Genomic DNA, 25,948 nt, shown 5'->3' with positions numbered 1-25,948 from the left:
AACATGAAAGGCTTGCTTCAATATATTTCGCGTAAGTGGTCCCGCTTCAGTCTCTGTCGTTTCTGTGTCCCTGTATTCTAACAGTGCGACCACACTGACTACGCCTCCTCTCTGAGTGAGGATTTTTAACGGTGCACCGTTCAGAAGCAAAAACTCCTGCTAGATTTACATGACGTCACGAAGCACAGCCTGCACCACCGTCGGAATGAAAACAATCGCACATGGATGCGCAGGGTGGATAGGAAGGTCACGTGTGTTTGGGACATTTTCAAAATACATATTTTGGGGGTATTCTTGTTTACTCTAACAATTTTCCAGCCTTCCTTTCACTTATAACATATGGTAGGCTATAAATGTCTGCGAATAGGTCAACCTGTTGGATACGCAGATAGGGGCCTATACCTTTCTCTTCGTAGAAATGTATGCATGTATCCTATTAGGTCTAAACAATGTGTCTTATTATTTATGTGGATTGTGTACAATATTAAATTAAAATGCATATCGCTATGCAAATAAAGCAAAGTCATTAATTGATTCAAGGAGCAACAGTTTTATTCCAGCTGCAATGAAATACAGTCGTCTCCTTGGATTCTCAATGTTCACGTTCAAGATTAAAGTGCAGAATTGTTTTCACAGCTTGTGTAAAAAAAAAAAATCATAATCCTAAATTATGAAAAATGACAATGGAGGTCAGGAAATATAAATATAACAAGAAGAAAATATCATAAAACATCAGCAACAATATTAAATCCTTTCTTCGGGTTTGAGCTAGTGATACAAAATAAGTTCAAAACAAATTTGAGTCGTTGGCAAGGCTAGCTTTGAAACAAAGGCACAGCATTGTTCAGAGGTACTTCCTTTGCAAAGAAGTGTTAACATTCTCATCATCTACACATCCATACAAACACGTAACATGCTTGGCATGGCCTGGACAAGATGACTCATGGCTAAGTGACATATGCCCCGCTGACAACCAAATTATGTGTAAAAGGGTTTGTTTTTTTTTTATGCAAAAGAATGCATTCTCATTGGAGACATTTTGCTTATCATTCTGTTGTTGAATATTTTCGCGGCATAGAATAAAGTGTAAAGACCCTCCTATTTTTTACAACCCTGAGCCAAAAGTATCCGGTCTACCATTAAGTCAATGTTGAGTAAGATGACAGTGGTCTAACAGTGGCCGAAACCCTTTTCTGACGGTGAAGTGAAGCAATGAAAAGGCAAACTGGAAGCAGTTAGGGGTGGTTTCCAGATTGGCAATACGGTAGGATACTGGAGCACTTTTGGAAAAGAGCTTCAATCCATGAAGATGCTTGATGTTAAAATATAACCTGCTGTTTGAAAATTCAAGCAAGGACAAGCCATAGATTTCACCATCTTCTCTAAAATGTGATTTCCACCGGCCTGCAGTTGTAGCTGCAGTCCATAACGTGCTCCTAAATCTGATACAGTGATTCACATGCCACCAATAGAGAAGCGCACATGTAGGCTAAGGAAGATAAGAGACTTTCTTTCCTCTCTTTCAACATATAAATCAGAAAATGGCTGCCTAACTCTCCAGTTTGCCATGTAGATATACGTTTCCCAGGACCCTAAAATGCAAAGGCTCTATCAGTGACTTGCATATCAACTTGAACCAAAACCAATCACAAGTAGGCCTAACCCAAAAGAGAAAAATAAAAACAATGGCTGCAGATATAGCCATTTTGTAATATAGTGCAAATCAAAATAGCCTACTTAAATATATAATAAAATATCTAAGTGGTTTCATATCAAGAGGCGCTGTGTTTTTCTTTCTCTTTCAGCCCCTAGCTCTCTGTACACCTTCTGTTATTTTTTTTATTTTTTTGCCAGTTTTTTTTTATACAGTATGTAGCAATAACTTTTGTTTTATAACCTAAAACAATAGGTTAGGTTGGTAGCAGTGGTTACACACCTAGCCAGTACACCATGCAGCTCATATTACAGTGGAAAAGGAGCAATGGGTAGACAGACATATAAAGTAAATGAGTTTGATACTGGAAGCAGAACGAGGAAGGGATATAGCGATAAAATGAGTTAAAGACTGATTAGACATTATAAGACAGCTATTTTTCTTCAGGGCGATAGAGCACAGAATGTTCGACAGACTGAAACAGACATATTTACAGCTAACAGTTTTTTGAGTGTAAACAGTGGATTTTCCTAAAGGGAGCTCCACATGGCAAGAAAAAATGCATTGTCATACACCAGACACATTAACTCGGCACTTATCTACGCTGCCTGATCAGAATGGGACTATGAAAATCTAGGATCCAGGCTAGTTAATGCCCTATGAGAATAGAAAGTCCGCAAAACTCCAAGAGAGAATTATACGAGCCTGGGACTCCAACACTTGCATTTGATGCTATGAAAAATACCTGCCTCTTCAAATACTTGATTCTGTGTTAAGATAATTGATGTTAAGGTTTTAAACCGCAGAGGAGGAACTATACATTTAGATGACACGCTTAAAACCATACACAAGCTTGATTTTCGAGATTGAATTGAACACACTAACAAGAGCGCCAGCATGACTTTAACATGCACGTTTTGTGGTACATACATGTCCCCAGCATAATCAGCTACTGCCTGGCTATTCTTTTTTTTCTTTTCCTTTTTCATTATCTGTCCTTTATTTCAACATTAGCCCAATAAAAATATAGCAATGTGTAGCATACGTATACAAAATATGTCTGTACATTTACAATATTTAAAACATTTACAATATCACCAGCTACTATATACATAGGTATGAGCTTGAGTACATGAGATTTCACCCCAACTCAAGTGCGATAAATGAGAGGAACAGGCTCACACGAATTGGGCAAATGTACCAAAGTTATGAAAAACGTGTACCTCAAAGTCAAATCAGTGTTACACATGGTGAGAGAGAGCGACATAGCACACAGAAGGCAGAAGAACCATAGAAATACGGACTCCGTTTTTGGTGTCACCAGTAAGAGTTGAGAGGGAGACCAGTGACAAGATTCAACAAAAGTATCTACGGTCATGCAGTTTTAAAGGAGAAAAGAAAAAAAAGTTTTTAAAATCTCAAAAGCTTTGCTCCATTATATATTACATTTGGACTGTGCGTGAAGTCTCAAGTTATGTGTTCTGCGTCACATAAAAAGGGTCCTTTTCCTTAGCATTTCAAAAGCGGTTTCAAAACAACAAACCAAACCAAAACCAAACCGAATCAGTCACACAGAGGAACACTTGCAAACACACAACGCACAAATACTCTGCAGGGACGCTGAGACAAAGGCATTGCTTTGCTGAGGCCACTGAATCTGCTTGGACATCATATTTGTAATCTTAACAATTGCGAAAAGTCTCTGGCTTTTGATTCCAGATTAGATGACTTGATTTGGGATTTCAAAGCTGAGACTGATTGCAGCAATGTTTTACAGCATACTCAAGCTATGGTAGTGAAATGTATTTCTTGGTTTGAGTTGAATGAGTGCAATTCACACTTGTGTTTTTAACACCTTCGTTCACCCCTGAGTCTAAAGACCTTGCCAGTCTATACCGGCCCATGCCAGCTCATGCCCACTCTGGCCAACCTGGCATGCAGAGGTACTGACAGATCCTGAAACCCCCTTTTGGGTATTTCAATGTATCCACTCTATTGCCCATGGTAGGCATTACACTCCCTAATGCCTGCCACAACATGGCACCACTCCTTTAGCCCACCCTTAGAGGGTTAGCAGCAGCTCGTTAATCCCCTGTACTACTCAGGCTGCTCAGGGTGAGGGTGCAGGCCATTCTCTGCCCGCACTGCCACCTTGGTGTGGTTTTCCCAGAATGCCTTGTGCATCTGGTCCAGTTCAGACACGATGGGGAGGCGGATCTGCAGGTGCATCTTCAGGTTCTCCAGCCACTCCTCTAGCTTGGTGAATGCGGGGCTGTGGAGAGACCAGCCAATCAGAAAGCATTTCTTGATATTTAATAGCAGTGAGATCACTAACACTGTATTGTCTTTCTTGAAGTACGGTATGAACTTCTAACACCAATACAATCTGCCCCACAGTGTGATATAACATAGTAGGACCTAGTAAAAAAAAAAAAAAGAGTAGCTGTAGCCTCCAGATACTACTTTTTTTTTGGTCTCACCGTTTCTCAGCGTCAAGGTCACAGCACAGTGCAGCCATGGGGAAGAAAGCCGGTGGACAGTCAGCGGGACAGAAGTGCTCCAGAAAGCCCGACACGTTCAGCCCAAAGTCCCCAGCCCTGGGTAGGTAGTCAGGGTCAGCATTCACCCGGCCGATGATCTGGCAAGGGAGAGACAAACAGGTCAGGGCCAGGGGTTCAAAGGAATGGGCAGAGTAAGTAAGTATTTTTGTGTAGTAATTATGACTAAAAAAATCTACTATCAGATTGTTGGCAATGTGCTTTACTAGTAGATATAATTATATTGATTCTAACAATAGATGAGGCAAGACATAGTTTAATCATTAGCAATTAAACAATGCTACTAATGACTCATTTCATAGCAATGCAAACCTAGAACGTCATTTACGTAAGGACAGGAAACTCACTACAACAAAGGAGAGCAGAAGTCCCTTCTTAACAGGATCAGCCTCAATTCAGATAGATAGATGGACCACCAGAAAACGTAGCAAAATATTCCACCCAGACCACCACAAACCTCCCCTCTCAGTCAGTGGAACGGCCACATAAAGAGAATGCCTCTTTCTCCTCTCTAATCCCAGACGCTTTTGGAGTCTCCGACTAATGATGTCCATGTGGAGAGGCTACAGCGATATTTTAAGCATTTTAACAGAGCCAGAGCCTGTTGAACCCTGATAGTTACCATGCTGCTGAAGGTCCCAAACACTCAAACTCAGAGACGAGCACATTCAGATTTCCAAGACTTGGAATATAATCAATAATTCTTCTGGGTTTATTTCCACAATAGAGTTGTCAGGACCGCTCACCTCACACAGCATGATGCCGAAAGAGAAGATGTCCACCTTTTCGTCGTAGCTCTTTCCTGTGTGGGAGAACGTTGCATAGGAAAATGTGAGGCAAGTGACGCTTTGAGGGTACCTCCGTGATGTGGGTTACAAAGAATGTTATTATGACCTTTTTTGTGAGGAATCTGATCTCTTTAAAGACACGCTGAGTAATTGAGTGGCGTGCAATTCATAGTTACAGAAGGTCAGCACTGGGATGCTGCTGCTGCCTTCTAAAAAAGAAAAGCACTGTGTGCACACACATATACACACACAGAACCTAAACAAACAAATACACATTCAACACACAAACACACAACCCACCATGGATCATCTCAGGGGCCATCCAGTAGGGGTTCCCCACCACGGTATATCTCTTCCTCCGGTCAGGTTTCTTGAGGCCCTGGAGTTTCCCTGACAACAACTTGTCTTGGTTCTTGTCCTCCACCATGAGTCGGGCCAAGCCGAAGTCTGCCACCACCACGCTGTTGTTCTATAGGAACAGATGTGGGGAGGGGAGAGTCAAAGATATGGTCCACCACTCTTAGTAGTGGATACAGGGACTGAGAGACAGTGTGTATTTTACGTCTAACAGCAGAATAAAACTGTGTCAGTAATAATAAATAAAAAAAACTGATGAAATTGTGTGTGTATATTTGTAAAGGAGAGAAAGAGAGAGAGACAGGCAGAAAGAAAAAGATATAATTTTCATATCTAAGTAGACTTTAAAACATACAGCGGAGAGTACTGTCTCACTGTCTTTAACATTTCAACACAAAAACAAATATTTCCACTGCCCTTTAGGCTGAACATGGTATAATCAAAGCTTTTCGCTTTTCTGACATCAGCTGTAACAAATTCGTCAAACATCATCTGTTTTCACAACATTAGGTGTGAAAGTTTATTCTATACTACATTGTTGAACTCATACAACTGTCATGTACCCAGACAAAGGCTTTTCTGTCTCTCTGGATTAGGAATGCCTCCACCTCTTTCACTGTCAGATGTCTGTCATCGAGACAAACCTACAGTATGTCATCTGGACGGACAGGTGCACTGTCTAAATCCTCAAAGAAAACACACAAACTTAACAGACTCCATATTATCTCTCTTTCTATTACACACTAACACACACACTTAGATGCTTGCACACACACTTCACGTCCTCAGCGCTCACCTCTCGGACCAAACAGTTGTGTGAGTTCAGGTCTCGGTGGATTATGTTCATGGAATGCAGATATGCCTTGATGGTGAAGAGCAAGGGAGGAAGAAAAGAGGAAAGAAAGGAGATTTAGAAAATAGAAGTCAGGTTTAAATCTCAATCTTAAATCCCTGAACAGACTTGTAGTGTTTCTCTCTGTATTAAACACTTGGCATTCACAAAGCATGTTCTCTAATCCATACTCATGTGCGGCATGAATCACAAAGCCTAAATCAAAAGGCTGCACTATGACAACCCGTTTTCATGCTGTCATTGTTTCGTAGGAGGGAATTCTTCAGACCCTATGATGAATGCTCTTGTTGCACCTCCCCTATATGTTCACTAGGGGGCATAAAGAGGTTAATATTACTGAAGAGTGGATGAATCACTGCACTGCAGGTCCTGTGTCGGGTATTGGGGGTGCGTTCACTTGGGGCAGTGTTTTTTCTCTTACTGTCCTTGTTTTGTATTATTTGGGAGTCATGGGTCATTTACTCACCATGCCCGCGGCAATGTCCTTGGCAAAGCTCACTCTCTGGTTCCATGGATAATTACTGTCCTGCTCAGACAGAAATTAGAGAAGAAAAAAATAATTAAAAAATGACGATTTATTGTTTCACTAATTAAAAACTTGTAATCACTGATGGAACTTACGAACACACAGGGACACACATTCACCAAACTGACCACACACAAGCCAACCGGATGCACAAGTAACAGACAACTCAAACAGCCAAAACGGTCTTACCATTTTCTTGATGATTTCCCTCAAAGTGCCTCCTTTAATGTACTCAGCTATGAAGTTGAGCCTCTTGTCTTTGTAGAGGACCCCAATGAACTTGAGCACATTGGGATGTTCCAGACAGCGCATGACCTTAACCTGGAAAGTGGAAGATACACACTGTTAAACTAAGTTAACTCGACTAATGAAGACAGAAGCTTATCAGAATTGCCCGTTGTGTTGTTTTGAAGTTTCAGCGAGCATTGAGGAGTAACACAATGAGCTGGCCAAGGGTACTACAGAGTGTAGGGTGCTGGCCACCATTGTCAGTCCTAGTGGATATTCAGGGTCAGGATGACCACAAAGTGCAGTTTATGAAACTATAATGTCATGTTTGAATCACAGGCTTGCGTTTCCACTTAAAACATGAAAGTGTCCCCACCCTCATGGGGTTACAGTATGAGAATGAGAGGACCGTTCATCCTATGAACAAACAAACACACCCTCTGACCGCCCAACCCCTCTGCCCATCACACACAGTTATTCTCAACCCAAACACACCCAACGTCTGTTTCGACTCATACCGTTAACCCTCTTAAGCCTCCACACATTCCAGCAGGTTCTCCCTCTAAGCTGTGGCTAGCTTACTCCAGCTCTTGAGGAAACACCAAGGGCAATGAGGGAAGCATGTTCACGCTTCTAACTCCTGTAATAACTCTGCCAGCCGTAAAGAATAAGAAGACCTCCCACTGACAAACAACTGCAAGAATGTTGGGGTGAAGTTTTATTACTGTAAGGTTTATTAGAAGCCTGTCACACACCAATGATCAGGGAAGGGCTCAGTCAGCTCATAAAGTAATCAGACACAAACAGCCTGGGGAGACTGTTTTTCTAATTCTCTAGCTTTTGATGCTTGGTCTCAGGATAGACATCCTGCTGTTTGGGTCTGGTGTCCATTTCAAATTGCAGAGCAGCAGAGTGTAGGCTGTCCATTTCTTCTCCTCTGTTTTCCTCTCAAAAAGAAAATAATCACTCCGCGAGCCCAATAACAATTCTGTATCTTCCCTAATTATCAAGTCATTGTAATGACAGGGCAGAGAGACATCATGTGTGCTTTAAGATGAGAGGAAATTAGTCTGATCTACAATAATAGACTTTTAGGAATGTCCGTGCCTCAGACCAGGAGGTTCCACATACACTTCATGATCTAAACGTCCACTCCCACTAATGACTGACTTCACTTGACCCAGACAGACACTCCCCCTAGATTGTAGATAGATAGTAGGCCATCCTTGGAGGGACAGAAAAATGTGGTCACTGATCTTGGGCCATGAGTCACGGCCAGTCAGGCAGAGATGTCTGACAGAAACAGATATGCAATGCCTTGGGAGGGAGACTCGGTCATCAATGAAAGTCACTAAGTCATCCTTCAGTTTGAGGAAGCTGACAAAGTTACCATGGCAACAGCAAATGATGGGAGCTTACGGAAGAAGCCCCGATTAGAAACATTTATGGAAGGAGTCACTCACCTCCTTTAGGAATGTCAGCTGTGTTTCATCATCAAAGCGAATCAACTCCTTCATTACCATCACCTCGCCTGTCTCTCGGTGTGTCACCTGGAAAACACACACAGTGATCTTATCATCCTGTACCATCATCAAGCACAACCAATCAGCATGTAAGTAAAAAATGTCCAGAAATCTGTTCTCCCTTTTGCCTAATACACACATAATTGTTCCCTACTTGAGTGAATTTTCCCAACAACCTAAATTACAGTATGCTTGTCAGAAACGTGCCACAATGGTGCCCCCTTCTGACTGCTTGATTGAATGCAGTATAATACCCTCTGGGATTGAGACAGGAATTCGGACTTAATTGCTCCCATCCATCAGCTGTACCTTGATGGCCTGTCCGAAGCAGCCTTTTCCCAGCACCTCTCCGTGGATGAGGTCAGAAGGTCGGAAAATCCGGTGCGTCCGATTGGATACGACGCGGAGAGACTCGGAGCGATTTATGTCTTTCCTCTGTGAGAGAGGGGATGCCGCATTGCTGGAGCAAGGAGACTTATCAATGCTGTAACTCCTCCTGGTGACAGAGAGAGAGAGAGAGAGAGAGAGAGAGAGAGAGAGAGACAGAGAGAGAGAGAGAGAGAGAGAGAGAGAGAGAGAGAGAAAAATTCCTCTGTCAGACAGTATCAGCAACAGGCAGCCATATTTACTTCATGGTGTTAAATGCACCTGTCAACCCTGTCATAAAGCATAGCTCCAGCAATTAGCTCCTTAATGGAGCTAATTAGACCCAGCATCAGCGTCTAATTAGCCAAAATGGCAAGGCATCAGGGAGATAATCAAACAGTTACACATGTACACTAATCACTACTTTTGAGATAACCACTGAACATGTAACCCAGCTTGTATATCTGTTAAATCAACCATGTTAAATCCTCAACAAAAGTCCCACTAGGATTCAAAAATACCTATGTAAACATAGAATGGAATATGCTTTCCTTTAAATTCCAAGATAAATATGTTAAAATGCAAGATAAAAGTGATTCAAAAAACAAATAAACCATCTCTGCTCTAAACTGTGGTAGTCTTATTCCTCTACTGTGTGTGACTTCATGTACATTACATCATTGTGGTCCTTACGTGATCATTCGTGAGCGCAGGTTGCTGATGTCTGGGTTGGGGGGCTGTGTGATGGGCAGGATGGGGCTTGGCCCCTCGGACAGGGGCGTGCAGAGGGGTCCGTCCACCTGCTCCTGCCCCTGATCATGGGGGTCGTGCTCGATGGTCAGCTGCAGCAGTCGGCTGGTCTCCTGAATAAGGAGGTCGATCTGAGGCAGAGGTGAGTCAACATTGGCACAATGAATGGTTATTTGGCATTAGTAGTATGACTTCCTGTAGAGCACTTAATATGGCGCTAGCATGTGTAGCATGCTAATGCTAAATTCGAGAGCTGTTGAGGTTGAAGAGGAGGTTGTTACCTCATCCAGAGGAACATTGTGGATGGGCGTGCCGTTAATCTCCAAGATCCTGTCTCCAACATGGATGGTGTTCTTCACGTCAGGGCTTATACACTCAGGGTCCACCCTGAGGAGGTCACAGGGAACCAACATCAGTCCCCTAACAAAACATCTGGTGCAAATGATGGTCAATATGCTGATACGGTGGATTACAATCAGGACAGTGTCACATCCTTTTGATTATAAAGGTTTTGCGAAGGGATTAATATTGAATGAATAAAAAACCTTATCTACTTCTCACCAGCTTTCTCATTTCCTTTTCAATTGATGCATTTAATAAGATAAAGTTCCCACCCCAACCCAAACCCACATCCACACCACTCCAAAAACAAATCAGTTTGCAGTTGCTAGTTGCTTGCCATGTGCTCTGGCCGCTCCACCTTTGAAAGGCTCGGCGGGTGCGTACTCACTGGGACACTCTGACGGTGGGGCAGTTTTCGGGGCTGTAGCCATTGGGGCTGACTGGTTGGTCGATGGCCACTGAGATGCCCCGCTTCCCATCAGTGGAGGCCGGGATGGACACGAGGGTCACGGTGTGAGGGATCCTGGAGCACGGGGAGTCCGGCAGCGACACCGGGGTCACGATGGTGTGGTAGTAACAGTGACCACTGAGGGGAAACAGGGGACCAAGTGGAACAAAACCTGTGTTACTCATGAATCATGGTAGGGACTCGTCAAAGACTGTTGCTGTCATTTATTTACTTTATGACCTTAAACAATCCATCATTGTGATTATTGCGTCACATTCCCTGAATGGATGTAAAGTGACTTAACATTTAAAGGGCAAGTCAATCTATAGTCAAACACATCCCGAAAGAGACTGATGGACAATGGATGCTTTGTGGGTTTCCATCCCTTCAGCCTCGTGTCAGCGTGTCTACCAAGGGTTTGTTCCTAGTTCTGCCTCTGGGCCACAGGGATCACGTTACAGAACAATGATACTCAGGCAGACAGCCTGATTTTTACTGAGAAGATACAGACCTTTAAGCAGGGAATGTTCTGAGCAAGCTGTACTGTACTATGCCCAGCTTGAGGATGAATGAGAAAAGCCTGTGTATTAATTGTGTGTGTGCCCCAGAGGCAACAGCCTGTGCTTGTAGGGGGAGAGAGCATAAAATGATACAAACGTGGGGTAAACTTTGTGTGAGCGAGTGTGCCTGTGCTTTTTGAAGTACACCAACAACTTTTTCATGACAACATCCCAGAAAACACACAACCTGAGAGGCGCTTATTATTTCCATCTTAGCTGCATTTTGTCTGCTCACCAGTAGAGTTTGGACCTCTCCACCAGGGCGTACGTGTCTCCATCCCCGATAAAGGCTCTGCAGTTGAGACAGGTGAAGCATTCTGGGTGGTACTTCTGTTCCCCTGCGACCTGCAGAAAAAAGACAGAGAAGGGGGGGGGGTTAAAGGTCAGATAAACAACGTAATCAGAACAACAAAGAATATTCTAAAATTAGGACAAGATCCAGGGTAAGAGAAGGTTTATGGGGACTGGGGAGTTTTTTTAGTTTAATCACAAGCAGGCTGACTTGGCAGATATCTAAGGGCACTTCTTGGCCAGGAGTATACAAATGATCTCAGTCATCGGCAGCTCAAATAGAGTCAGAGAAGAAAACTGAATTATGGCCCGAAACAGAGCAGGAAACGGACGGATTAAGAGAAAAGATCTACAGCTGTTGATAGTGGTTGAGAATATCTGTGGACTTGCTGTTGGCTCAGCTGCTAGCAACAAAAGTTCTGTAGTACTGTGTAAAGGATAGGCCATGTTAAACAGAAACGCTTTTACAAAACCCAACTAGGGTCTTGCTACTTAATCTTCAAGGCTCCAGGCTTTCAGTTTTTTTCCAACCACACTCCCTGATCTATGCCCCCAGGTGAGTTGTGGCTTCACCAAATGACCCACGTGGCTGTATAAGCAGGGCTTTGCTTCAGCATGAACCAGTTAATTTATACAGGATTCTTAGCAACCAGAGGTTAAACCAGATGACCTATCCAGCAGAGGTTCAACCTTGTGACCTATAGAGGTTATTAAAGACCAGAGGTTGAAGACCCCCAAATAAAACCCTCCAGTATCCTACAATCCATTGGAGTTTTCTTTTGCTCTGTTATTCCCTGCAGTGGAGGGATTTGGGGGTGGGTGTGGCCACTCAGAACCGCAACAATCTGCCCCCCATGTCCCAATTCCCCATGTTCAAGAGGGGGTTGGAGGTGTGAGATGGGAAAAGTCTTAAGGAACAAAAGAAGGTCCCATGAAATATGGTGTGTGTGGAGGGGGTGTGCAAGGTGATATGCTTATTGGGTTTAATTTGTGGGAATTTAATGGATTCAGAAACCAATAAAGATGGCTTTCAATGAAACAGCTATGGAAAGGTAGAGAAAGGGAATATTCTGGTGCATCTCCCTTAATGTGAGTAATAGGCCAAACGGTCTGAACGAAATCAAAGATCAAATGCAAAACTAAAAGCTCAATGCTTTAAAACAAACCAAAGGGAACAGACCAGAGGTAAAAACAGGAAAAAAGAGCAATCAATAAAATCTATGTCTGTATCCTTCTGTCTGCCTATTCCTTCGGGGAGCGCTCCCATGGCAACCACTGAGAACACACACCGAGAGCACCTCCGGGAAACTTGAGGGAAGTCAGTCGAACATGCACATTCATTAATCAATTAATATGTAATTAATCTGGTCACGTCCCTCAGGCTATTTAGAGAAGGATGTGTCTAAAACCCACCATCTGTGCATCCCCTCATGTGGCCAAACACCACCCGATAAAGAGATAGACAAAGAGGCAGGGAGAGAGAGAAGAGGAGAGGGAAAGAAGACAGCGAGAGAGACTTGACCTGCATCTGTACCTTGCAGTCCCTTCCTGTTCATGTTGACAATACAGCAGAGAGGTCAGGACAGAAACTGAGAGAAAGATAGAGAGAGACATAGAGAGAGAGAGAGAGAGAGAGAGAGAGAGAGAGAGAGAGAGAAAGAGAGAGAGAGAGGGAGAGAGAAAAAGAGACAGAGAAATGAGAAGGTGTAGGCTATATCATTTGCTGTGTATTGCAGCAAGGCGACTTCACCCTTTTTTATTTGGAGTTGGATTATGAAAGCAAAGCTGTAAACAGTTATTACTGGCAGACGTGCTTACAGCTAGTAAAGATCATGGGTAAACAAACACCGCATCAAAGTACGGGATGTCTCTATTGCAAGACTGCAATAGAGACATCAGAGTGAGTGATGTTTTCAGGGATTTTATTTGGTATTGCAAGTCTAGCTACTTTTGTCAAAATTTGGCATACTAATAAAGATATATGTGGGCCACCTCAGAGAGGAGAGGACTGCACGTTTAGGAAAAAAAGACCCTCCACCCCCCGCACACCCACCATGGCTGCCACCCGCCCTCACCCGCCCTCACCCTCCCAAAAGACTCACTGCGAACACGCACACACCCACACTTCACCCCACCCACAACTGACAACCAACAGCTGCTGGTGCACACGCACTAAGGAGAGACTCACACATCGAAGGCTTCAGGGGTAGAGAGAGAGAGAGGACTTATAAAAACACAGAGTGAGAGATGTATAGAGGGAGAGAACATAAAATAGATAATGACAAGTGTTTAAGTATCAATGCAGAATACATCCTACACCAATACGTATTGTTTACATTTTGGTGAGACTCTTAAAATGTTGCATCAGACCTACAGACGGAACAAATGAAAAGTTTGGAAGGTTTGTGAAATGTTTCTTTAAAACAGTGATACTGCAGCACATTGTTTATCCGTATCCGATTCCTGTTTCAGTAAGAATACAGTGTGTGTGTGTGTGTGTGGTCATGTGGTGCACAGGGGCCCTTTACTTAACACAAACCAAATCATAAGCACATGTTTCTCTGAGGATGACTGAGGGGGGCGGATAGTACTTTCCAAGGCGAATGGGGTCAGGTCGCCATGACGAAGCATCTGGAAACAGCATGTGGGACTGTTCGCATGCCAAACAGGGGACGGTGACATCTTTAGTGAGAGACACTATAATGAACGCAGTAACCATCAGAGGCTTTTGAGAACAGACAATTGTATAGCAAATCTGTGAAAACGAATTTGTATCTATCTCAAATTGAACCTATTTGTAAGGCTTTATAAAATGATACGGTGCATGGATATTTTTCTAGTTTCTTTCTCTTTGTTTTCGGTCTTTTTTCTTCATTTGAAAGAATGCAATCAAATATGTTGTCTTGTACAATGACTCCCCACTTTCCCTACCTCTTTACAGTTGAAGAGGGCTATCTGCTTCAGTAATCAAATTATTTAAAAAAAATGTCCTTGAAGTTCAGGCTACAAAAAGTGAAAGACCCAAATGAATGGGTTTGGAATATCTCTAATGTGTCATTCAAAGGTTGGAAATGTTATAACCCAAGATGCATTACTAAGATGAGGCAAGGTGGATAATCTATTACGGTTAGTAGTGTGTGTCAGTGCTTGTTTCCCGTGGAATGTGAATGACCCGTCTTGGCCCAATTAGTAAGTAAGTAAGTCAGACTTTATTTATATAGCACTTTTCATACAAGAATTGCAGCTCAAAGTTCTTGGGAAATGTATGACTTACCGAAGTGTCACAAGTTCTTCAGTTCCTAAAAACAACACTCAATGAGATGTAATCTCAACTTAATCTTTCAGTAGCAAATACTTCCATTTAGTCTAACCAAGGAAACGTCACCTAATTGATTTTAGTTTCCTTTATGAACTGTCAATGAGAAAGATAATGGGTCAACATTAGTTTCTTGCTGATACCATAGGCTGTAATGCATTGTGTGTGTGTGTGCAAAAGGAGACTGTAAATACCACACACAGAACGTCCACTGATGTCAGTTGGCTGTATAACATAATAATCAAACAATAACCAGACCCCTGACATCAGACATACGAGGACAGACGTGTAACACTGATATCATGCTAACACCTTGATATGATGACGCTCTCTCTTTACCAGCTTGGTGTAACTAAGTTATGGGAGTATTTTCTTGATGTAATGAGACATTACTTCTAAATCAATAGCTGCAAAGCTAGTTTACTACTACTACTATACTCATAAGTTTACATATTATGTACATGAAACACACTCAAAACACTCATCACTTCAGCAGTGTGTGCACTGTGATTTCTATAGTTCCCATAAAGGGAGGGGAATTCCACATCCAATGCTATTTGTGCCATTTTAGGACTCAAATCTCTTGTAGAAATGACAGATGGAAGACATACTTAACTGGAACTCTGCAACCTTCAAACAGAACTGCTGCTTAAATCCTTTGGCTTCACCCGAACCCTGAATTTAATAGTTTGGAGCATGGGGAAGCTTGTAGATCTTGTAGAATTGAAGAGGATATTAATCTCAGATTTCAATAAATCAAGGTTGGCTCTTCCTCCCAGGCTACCTATTCTTTCGAAAGGGCTTTTATTATATGGATCTTAATTTGGAACCAGGGCAAATATAATTTAAGCCACAGACAAAGGAAAATAATGAGTGAGAGAGAGAGTAAACCAGTAAAACAGTGGGTCGTATTGACGCTTGTTTAGTGGGAAAACCCCCTCTGCCACTTACAGTATGACAATGCCTGAGCTTTGGCACTGTCGCTAATAGATTCAGCATGATTCCTCAAACTTCCACAATAAGAGCTTCCATTGGAAGGGTTCGCTTCCGGCTCAGACACAGAAGAGCTACTGTACTGTCTCTCTATGTCAGCTGTGTTGTACTGAAAAGGTAGAGAGGGCCACAGTACCATTTCAGGCATTAGCTATCCATCTTTGATGAATCCATAGCTTGCCTTAGACCATACTTAATCTAGGGTAGGACCTGGACTAAAATAGGATAAATAAAAAACATGCCCAGCTCATTACTTTTTCATGAAATCAAACATTGAAAAATGTCTTTAGAGCAATGCCTGCAAACCTCTGCAATACAAACATACTGTAAATGGATAATTGTACCACTAATTCTACAGTACACTTCTATAATAACGCATAAGAGAGAAACATTTTGAGATTGAGAGAGGAGTAATATAAAAAAAATACAAGATGAAGAAGCAGCAGCCGGCCAGCCCACATGAGACTCCCTGCATGTCTGCTTGGTTGTCTGTCTCTGCCGGCCGGCAGAGACCGGCTGAGACTGTTTCCCCTCATAACCTCCATAAGGATAAGAGAGACCCTTACCTTCTTGTCTCTTCTCCACAGCCTGAGACAGCAGAAGCCCCAGAAAAACAAGTCTCCCACCATGACAGTGTCGCCTTGCAGTTCTCAGCCAAGACTAGTTCATTCTACATCGCTGTCAAAACAAAACAGTGTCAGCAGCCAAAATGAGAGAGCGAGGAAGAGAGAGCAAAAGGGAGGAGAGTTGCCCACGCCTCTGCCGCTGAGCTCATTTCTGAAACGATGTCACTGCTCTTCTTCCCCCTCCCCTCTCCTCCACACCACTCCCTTGCTCCGACAAGCGGCAGCAGCTTTCTCTCTCGCTCTCATTTTCAATGACCTCATTGTTTCCGGCTTGGCCACACCCACCCATGTGCCTGCTGGGAGTCTGTCTGATATATTGCAGACCCCTCCCCACCCCATCCTCCTTCTCCTCCCCCTTTCTCTTAGTTCCCCCATCCTCCTCTTTACCCGAACATTTCTAAACCCTCATCAAAGCTCAGGCAAGGATGACAGGGAATCAAATTTAATCGGCTGAAATTTGAAAAAAAAGGGACAAACCAAGCCCTCACATGACCATGTCACCTCATACGGCTACATTTCAAAGAATGGCTTTGGGAAAGAGCATAATTTAGCATTTAGAGCATGCTAACCAAAAAGGAATCTAAATATAACCAACCACAACCAACACCCACTGCTAAAATAACATGTTATGTATAAAAAATATAAAATATAGTATAAAATCACCCTCAATATAAAAAGATAGTCAGCAAATTAAGGGACAAGCAAACGCACACCCCAAACCATAAAGCACCATCTAAAGGGATTATGTCCTTCTACACAGAGAATCTTTCAGGATGTGTTTTCTTTCTGAACCAGTCCGCTGTGTGCACTGTAACAGAGATCTTAATCAATGTTTTCCGGCAGACTGACTGTCCCGCTCTCCTATTAACTTCCTCCCCTCTCTCTCTCTCTCTCTCTCTCTCTCTCTCTCTCTCTCTTCCTCCCTCCGCCTCTCCCATACCAGCAGCTGCTGGGGGCATCTGACTCGACAGATATTAATAGTGTCAGACAGTGGCGTCCATTGGCACTGGCTGTTGGGCCTCATATCAAAAACACGCAGCTAATTTTGAGAGAGCCAGGCTGGCTGCAAGACAACAGAGAACAGGTCTTGCAAGGTTGGGAGTCATGTCGCATTTGTGTTAAATGGGAGGTCACAGTCAAACAGCTAACCCGACAATCTACAGTATCACTGGAGTTAGCGACCACTGCAACTAGCTATAAACTGAGCACGCAGCTAGTACAGTGGGAACTGTGTTAGACTGTTGGTGGCTTTATTTGTCAGCTTTAATAACTTTCGGATCATAGTCAAATGACAGTAAAAGCTACCAAACTGTCTCAATCAATGCCATGTTCAAATGTGAACCAGGTGCGTTTTTTTTTTACAGCCAGAAAGATGTGGAGATTGTTGAAACATGATCCTTTACTTGCTTAACTTCCCTCTCTGCGTGGTTGGAGCCGACAGCGTGACAAAGTATCAGGGGACCATTACAGTCTTCTTGGAAGGAGTGATAAGGCAGAGACACACAATGTGCTGGGGGGTTTCTCTAGTTACCAAGTGCATGTTTCAGATGCTAACAAGGACTGCCTGCTGAGAATTACACACTTAAAGTGTGAGGGGAAATTTCACCATGAATAACTTTCCTTCCAGGTAGTTTCCAACAAAGAGGAACTTCTGATAAGTTTAAAGAAACTGCTTTCAATTTCAGTATAGGGCAGCAATGTGCATGTGACACCCAAAAAATCTACTTTAAGATGGTCATGATGCATTTGAACTAAAATGAAATAATTAAAACAAAATACAACAGCAGGGGCCACTCTTACCAGTGGCTCACTGGTAAGAGTGCGTACCACTAAGGCTAAGTCCTAATGCCGGGTCTGGGTTTACCAAATCCAACAACAACCCTTTCCCCACACTCCTTCCAGTCTTATCTGATCCAGCCAATGCACACAGCTACAATATCAGACATGAACATAAACACCCTTAACTCCCACTGAGGAATGTGCTGTCTCACACAAGTGGGAGTCGGAAGATGTTTCTAAACCGGGACTTTACTTAAATTGCTTAAGATGGAGGGGCCTTGTCATTTCAGATTCAAACATCATCACAAATCTTGTGAATATTTTTGCATCACTGGACCTCCTTACAGGCCTCGACGCGGAGCTATTCAAGGTTGGAGATGTCAACACACAACACAGAGAGGGGGCAAACAGGGTTGAGAGCAGACAAGCCCTGAGTCCTTAGAACAGATGAACCTTCCGTAGGTTCTTCATCAACAGTACATGAATGAGGATTGACCCCATGAACACGAAAACAACACACACATTTTCCAGAACGTTTTAGCTAAGTTACTGCACAAAAATATTCTGTAGCCAAACAAGTAAAAAGCTAAAGTGAGATGACGCTAATGAAAAACCACTCTGTTGTCTCTCTGTTCATTCTGCTCTGCCGCTGCTTCCTAATCGATTTAACATTTCAATCAGCAGGCTGAGTCATGCTAACATTGCATCACATTGTTTTGGAATGTTTTTGCCGAACAGGATCCAAGGACGTAAACACTACCCTCTTTCACTCACTCCGGACGCTAAAATGGAGTCTGCTCTTTCTTCCTGGCGTGGAGCCAAGGAGCAGCGTGGGACAGTTGGACGGTGCCACAAACCTTGCGTGCTGTGATGACAAGGCCAAGGGTGGTCGACCTTCATCTGACCCCACACGTCCTCAAAGCAACTGGTCTGACGTCCTTACATGATAACGATTGGTTGACTGTCACAAACTGACGAGGTTGAGACCGCCAATCAAACTCTGAGGGGAGGGGGACCGATAAATCCTCGGCAGAGAGGACGCCGGGAAGGCGGCCAGCCAGGTGCTGTCTTCTAGCAATCTTATTTATTTGTTCTCCTCGGGCCTGGTGGCTTCATTACTGAGATTGCACTGCAGAGGGCAGGTTGTTGGCAGATTGTAAATGACACAGCCAGACAAACACATGCGGATTTGCGCTTACTTGAAACACACATAAAAGTGTTGTGGATATAGGAAAGGACACATGCCAAACACGTACTGTCAGGGAATAAGAGAGTGGGTTTGATGCGTTCCCTTTGAGAGGTGTGTGGCTGAAAAGTACGACAGATGCCTCACAATTAGAGCAGTGTGTGTGTGTGTTTGTGTGATTATGCTTGTGTGTGAAATACCGCCACGCATTGGCGAAAGATAGTCCCTGATTTTGAGAAAAAGTAATTTAGTTTTTTTCACCGACAGAGGTCAGTGAGGGGAAGTTACCTTTATTCACACGGTGACAAGAAGCCATCTTTAACCAGGAGACATGTGCCACAGGACTAAATAGTATCTTAATTGTTATTGAATAATTAAAGAATCAATGGATAACCTAGTGATGATGATATACCTAGTTTATTTTTATTCTTGGTCCTCAACTACCCCATTTCTGAACCCCCAAACAACTCTGCATGCAGCCTGACCACAATCATGAAGTGCCCCCTGGTATCAAAGTCATTATGTCAAAGCTACAGAAAACAAGCTAAGGAGCAACCCTTTGTACACAATGCCTGAGGAAATTCAGAAAGTTAGCTTACAGATCATATTGTTCAGTAGCTTAAACAAGAGACTGCATTTCAGAAATCATTTTCTGTCTGTGAAATTCCGGACTCATGTGTATTATCTTAGCACAGAGGCATCTAGATTTTCCTCGGCACTGCTACTGAAACTGCTTTGCAATACAAAAGGACCTATTTCCATCTCTAATATACCTAGCTACCCTGAGGCCCATCACTCCACACACACTCACACACTCACAATCAAAATTGAGAATTTAGGCTTCAAACGATTTTACACTGAGAAATGATACTCGGTGTGTACATTTGACCTCATAATTAACATTTCATACATGTTAGATTCAATCTGCTATTCGACAAATATCAGTGCTTCCAATCCACACCACTGTGTGCCAACCATCCAATCCTTTAAGTAGAAGTCTGATCATGTTTTCATACGTCATCAGCATGTTTTCTCACCTACTCTGGTCTTCTTAAGTAAGGAGGGCCCTTTCACTAGTCACCTGTAAACCAACCTGAGAAAGCGGTGTCATGCATGAGTGTTCAGTTTCCGCTGTGTGTGTGTGTGTGTGTGTGTGCGTGCATGTTGTAGAGGAAAACGTATCTGCCATGTGTAACAGTAGCCCTGTCTATGACAGTGGAAAGTGGAAGGTGAGGACAGATCAGGGTTCTAGTTTGTTTGGCGGAGGGGCCCCCTTACCATGATCAGGCCAGTGGTGATGGGGTCATTGCAGCCGTGGCACAGCTCACCGAACTTGGCCCAGTAGTCTTTCTTACAGAAGAGCCGGCCCTCCTTCTCATAGTACCAGTGGGATAGGGAAGCACTGCACTCACAACATCTGACAGGGAACCAATGAGAAGAGAGGCAAATGTAAGAGACATGTTGGTCAAATTAAGCAGAAGTAGAAAATGATTGTTATTCTGTCACAGATACAAAAGGGAAAACGTTTCAAGAACGTGGAAGAAAGGTTGATGGTTAGTTGTGTCTTTTCTACAATCACCTGTAGGTGCATCCTAAAAACAAAGCATTATAACGGAACTCAAAAACGACAATAACACATTTAAGGGTCCTGCAAGTTCAGTCCAATTTCATCACTGCAGGTTGCTGTCACACCCCCACAAAGACGTCAAGAAGCAGTGAGAAAATACCGAAAACACAACATAATGACCAAACCTTGAAATAACATGGCGTAAGGACTTGAGGACAGACATATTCACACAATTACTAATACTCTAAACACTACACCCATTAAAATTACACACCGACTTGATCTTAGGAAAAAAGAGAATTAACACTGTGACTGATGATGACCCATGTTGTTAAGTTTGATCTCCAATGAACCATTTTATCCTGTAAAAGATTAATGTAATGATGAGCAAGCCTATTGGGAACTGATGACTAGTCAACCACAGATGTGACCACCTGACTGGGGCACTGTATGAAGTAGATCTGTATAGCATGAGGTAGATCTGTAGGAAATGACTAGGAATCTCTCTGACAGTGTTGGCAGGATAGCATTAAGGGGGGTGATAGTGAGATTTCCGAGGAAGAGTCCCCCGGGTGGAACAGAAGGATTGGGTAGTAGTCAGAAAGATAGAGATCGGATGATGACAGGATGAGTAGCATCGGGGAGAGGAGAGAGAGGGGTAGAGAGAGACATGAGACACTCACCATTAATGGTGTATTTGATGACAGAGGAGAGGAAGTGAGGCCAAGCAAGACAATGGTCGATGTCAGACACACACACAGCAAACACAACCTTTTTATACATTATGCTATAACAATCTCATGACAAAATGTAAGACAAGGACAGTTTTTTGTGATGTTGTGAGTTTCTGAAGAACTTGTTTGGTTGGCTGGTGCTATTCTTAGGCAAAAATACAACATCCTGGTTTGGCCACCATGTTTACACTAAGACAGATTAATTATATCAGCCCCCCCAACCTGTATGACATAAGGACAGGAGTGAAAGCATAGCTTAATGGGTGTCCAGTATACAGTAGACTACATCTATATGTGTGTGTACTCAACATGTCGGTGTGTGTGTGAGTCCTCCTCTATCTGAGGCAGCGATGTGTCTCCAGTCTCTCCAAGTGGAACCTCGTCAGTCAGTGTGGGTCCCCCTCACCCCCCCCCCTCCCCCCCCTCTTCCGCCTCACCCCCCTCTTTATAAAAATAGTGAGGATCGATAGGAGGAAACCAAGGAGACGGCTGGACGTCCGTCCCCATCTGCTGCCTGTGGGCCTTGTGTTCAGCCCGGGGCCGGCCAATGGGGACGGAGCGGGGTAAAGTATGAGGGAGGCCAGGGATAATTAAGTGTCATATGACACTTTGGGGGTCAGAGGTCAGAAGGTTGCGGAAAGTGAGATCTGTAGATCCTGCAAGTATCATCAATCATGTTTTGAGTTTTCCAAGAACTATCTGCACTGTGCAATGTGCTTGCATGGGACTTGCGCAGAGAGACACAGCAGTCCCTTAATACTGTGGCAAGAGTGGTTGATACTTGCTAAAACATTAATTAGCGGTTTCAGAAGCTGGGCTTTTCATGTGGTTGTAGACGGAAGTGGGTCAAGGGGAGTGAGGGGACACGCCCTGCCCTCTCAGCAGTCCAGCCTTAGAGCCATGTCCCATCATCTCAGCCCTGAAAGGCTGCTCACTGCAGCAGGCCTCCTGCTGTGGCAAAGTCATACCTGGGGCTGTTGCACACACACACACAAGCAAGCACACACATACACACACACACACACACACACAAGCAAGCACACACACACAAGCAAGCACACACACAGAGAAATATACATGAGGAACCAAGCACACATGCACACACAATCTCCTATAAACCAGTAGCGGAATATCAATTGTGTGAGTGAATGCATGATTGATTTGAGATTAACCACTGCTGTTACTGATTAACCATTAAGAATAATTTCAATAAAAAGGAAGGTATGGCAAGATGGTCATGATAGTTTTTATTATTCAGTCAAACACTTTTTTGAGTTTCATTCTTTTGAGAGCTACCATGTGTGTATCCATGTCTTTATGTGTCTCACTGTATGCATGTGTGTGTATGTGTTTGTGTGCTTGTATGAGTGAGTTTGGATGCCTGTGCGTGTTTGGGCATGTAAGAGGGTTTGAATGTCTCCAAGAGAGCCTCGTCTTTCATGTAACCATAGGCTACCACTTCTAAAAGCACTGACTGGAAAAACCATGGCCTTTCCCTGAGTTTTCCAATTTTACTACAAAATACAGAAAAGATCAACAGAACTGGCATGACTGCATGTACCTCAGTTACATCGCAAAACCATTAGTAACCATTCGTAACTACAACATGTTTGCAGATAAACCTCAATGGACATAAAGATGATTATTCTGGATGTATGTGATGGTTGTTGGGGTGGAGAAACAAAACTAGGTGCTCTGTGTTGCAGCTGCATGCGCCAAGCATCAAAATAACTCTGCTCTCAAACACAAGTACAGAAATGAATCAACGAGGGGCCCGATGAGGTCAAATTTGCATTCTACCCACCAAAACTGGACGGCTTCTCTAAAACCATAAAAACAGTGACTTACTATGAGAGAAAGGGGAAACTGGAAGAGGAGCGAGAAGGACGTTGACTAAAAGAACAGAGTGATAGGAGAAAAAGGAGATGCAGGAGAGCACAGCTGCAGGGATGGAAAGAGGGAGATGGAAAAGTGCAGCGAGGGGTTTTTGTTTGATGAGATGAGCTTTGAGTGACAGGTCCCTTGGGCTCTTTTAGCCTGGGGGGGGGGAGAGAGAGAGAGAGAGAGAGAGTCAAAGAGAGAGAGTCAAAGAGAGAGAAACAAAGAGAGACATGGAACGCGTGTAAGTACAGGACAGTCTGTTGAGAACATCTTCTGAATACTATGAGGACGGAAACTGAAAAGCAATGAGGATCACAATCCAGACACCCAACAGTTGTAGATCCCAGGGGCACAGGGGTCAACAAAGAAGGGGATGGGGGGGAGGTTGTTAAACCTAGTCTCCATTTTCACCCCTCTATTTCCACATTGAATCAGTGAAAGTGCCTCAGAGACTAGCAATACAATAACACTAAAATAAGGTATGTTTGTAACCCTTCACTCCATGCTCCTTGACTGTCCTCTGCCTCAGAGCCAGACACGTCATGTCTGCCTCAGTGGAGACAGACAGACAGGTAGACAGACAGGCGGCAGACAGAAAGACAGGCAGAGCACTGATGAAAACAGTGCTTTAAAACCAGAACTAGGAATGATGTCACAGCATGTCTGATGAAGTGACAACAATGGAGTAAAAAATAACCACTTGAAAAAAAAGCTACTAATTGTTTAAATGTTCTGCTGTTTTATAAGATAGTGAAACAAACACTGCCATCTACTAATCAGCACAGAATATAAAACAAATATTTAATACTTAACCTTCTTAATCCTTGGGAAAAATCTATGCAGTTTTTCTATTACTTATTATGTGCCCAAGAGATTAGTTCATTAGGCTGTTGGAATGTAATTCAGTCTTAAAGGCTGTCTATCCAACTTATTATGTTTAAATGGTTGACCAGGTCAATATTCAATGTCAATACACAGAAGATGAATGAATATAATGATTGTCTTAAATCAATGGCTTGGATCAGGTTTGAAATATTATTCCCTAAGGAGATGTCACCAAAGACATAAGACTGGGTTACATAGTGTATTGATGAAAAAGGCTGAAACACTTACACACTCACTCACACACACACACAAACATGCATACACACACTATCCATTTAAGCAGGGTCCTCCCTTGTTTCTCAGAAAGGTCTGGTAAGTTTCAGACTGAGCTAACATCCACATCTGGTTTCCCAGTGCCCCCCCAGGGATGAGGTCAGAGACCTTTCCCACAGAAACCAAACCTGTGCCACATCCAACACCCCCTCACAGTATTTAGTACACCATACACTTCCTATGGACAAAATAACCCGGTAAGAACAGAAATGATTTGCTTAAAGAGACAGAGCAGTGTATTGCATTTTCCATTTGCAGATAATAATGAACACACCTGACAACAGACATCAGTCTACTCGCTCAACAGGAATGATTTTAGTAGGGTGTACTTCCCAGAAGGTCTTCCTCCCATTGCCTGTGTATCTAATACTGTACCACCCTGAAACTGATGGAGGTCGTGCGATGACGTGAGAGATCTGTGGAGGAAACGTTCTCTGTCCTAGGTGGAGCATGGAGGAAAGGAAGAGGACTCCACCAAAGAGGCGGAGACATCATGCCAGGGTGACACATGAAAAAGCGGCAACATCCAGCAGAAGGCAGATAGCTCTTCTCTCAATCCTTTTTCTCTCTCTTTCTGTCTAACACACATACACTCACCACAAAATACACTGTAGGATGAGTCTCATCAATGTCAAACCATCAATCACATGTCAAATTCAAATATATATATATAAATACATATGTCAGAAATACAGTAAAGTCATAGGACATAATTCAGTCAATTTGAATCAGAAAAAGAGACAACTTCATTTTAGGAAGCATATTGACTAAGAAAAAAAAATGATTTATGTATAAGTGGTCTATTTGTCTGTCTACAAATCTATAATGCTATTCATCTCAGTACTGTATAGAGCTTGTTGTTGTTGTTGCTGCTGATGTTGTTGTTGTGCTGTGAGTGGGCACCCAAGGAGGGTGCAGAGTGAAACCAACACCAAGCATGTGACTGCTGTGAAGACATAATATGACCTTTAGGCACCAAGAGAGAAAGCAAGAGAGAGCAAGAGAGAGAAAGAGAGAACGACAGTGAGGGTGGGTAGGAGAGAGAGAGTGTGGGGGGGGGAGCAGGGCAGGGCAGGGGCTCAGGAGTGTTTAAAGAGCTGTTGGAAACCAGATGAGGGAAGCACGCAGAGAGGGATAACCCCTCTTCTCATAGCCAGTAGACATCCCTGTGACTCCCCCCTGTGGAAGGCAACCCTGAGACAGGAATGGGAGGGTGGGGGGGTATTCCCAGAACAGTGCCAAGAAAATGTTCTCCAAGAAACAAAGGTGAACTGGGGAAATGGAGCCCAAGACAGAGACAGACTGAGCCTCGGCCTAGGGGGTCTGACAAACTGTCAGGCTGGTCATAATACAGGTAGGTATATTTCATACTAATTTTTGTTGAGAATGAGAGGTTTCACTACTGCTCCTAGAACTAAAGACATCCTACAAGGCTGTATAGCGCCTGCCCTGGGTAACAACAAA

At 43.3% G+C, this 25,948-nt stretch overlaps 1 protein-coding gene across 4 annotated transcripts in view; it reads right to left on the bottom strand.

Annotated features, from left to right (window-relative positions):
* Positions 1-530: 530 nt before the first annotated feature.
* Positions 531-25,948, bottom strand: part of limk1a (LIM domain kinase 1a) — a 37,260-nt gene continuing 11,842 nt past the window's right edge. For 2 of the 4 annotated variants that reach the window (XM_084673645.1, XM_084673646.1), the window contains 14 exons: positions 20,423-20,561; positions 11,189-11,298; positions 10,334-10,531; positions 9,885-9,990; positions 9,547-9,734; positions 8,797-8,983; positions 8,428-8,514; positions 6,926-7,057; positions 6,677-6,736; positions 6,154-6,219; positions 5,301-5,469; positions 4,959-5,014; positions 4,135-4,292; positions 531-3,926 (listed from right to left, as the gene is read on the bottom strand). In XM_084673645.1, coding sequence (XP_084529771.1) covers positions 3,752-3,926; positions 4,135-4,292; positions 4,959-5,014; positions 5,301-5,469; positions 6,154-6,219; positions 6,677-6,736; positions 6,926-7,057; positions 8,428-8,514; positions 8,797-8,983; positions 9,547-9,734; positions 9,885-9,990; positions 10,334-10,531; positions 11,189-11,298; positions 20,423-20,561 — 1,831 coding nt within the window. In that variant the 3' untranslated portion in view covers positions 531-3,751. Of the gene's footprint in view, positions 3,927-4,134; positions 4,293-4,958; positions 5,015-5,300; positions 5,470-6,153; positions 6,220-6,676; positions 6,737-6,925; positions 7,058-8,427; positions 8,515-8,796; positions 8,984-9,546; positions 9,735-9,884; positions 9,991-10,333; positions 10,532-11,188; positions 11,299-12,766; positions 12,850-16,119; positions 16,373-20,422; positions 20,562-25,948 lie in introns of those variants that run through there. The other 2 variants (XM_084673647.1, XM_084673648.1) reach the window with 2 other exon arrangements.

This window comes from Hypomesus nipponensis, chromosome 15, assembly GCF_054491055.1.
Source record: "Hypomesus nipponensis isolate SF chromosome 15, ASM5449105v1, whole genome shotgun sequence".
NCBI lineage: Eukaryota > Metazoa > Chordata > Actinopteri > Osmeriformes > Osmeridae > Hypomesus > Hypomesus nipponensis.
This window is presented reverse-complemented; position numbering and strand designations above follow the sequence as displayed.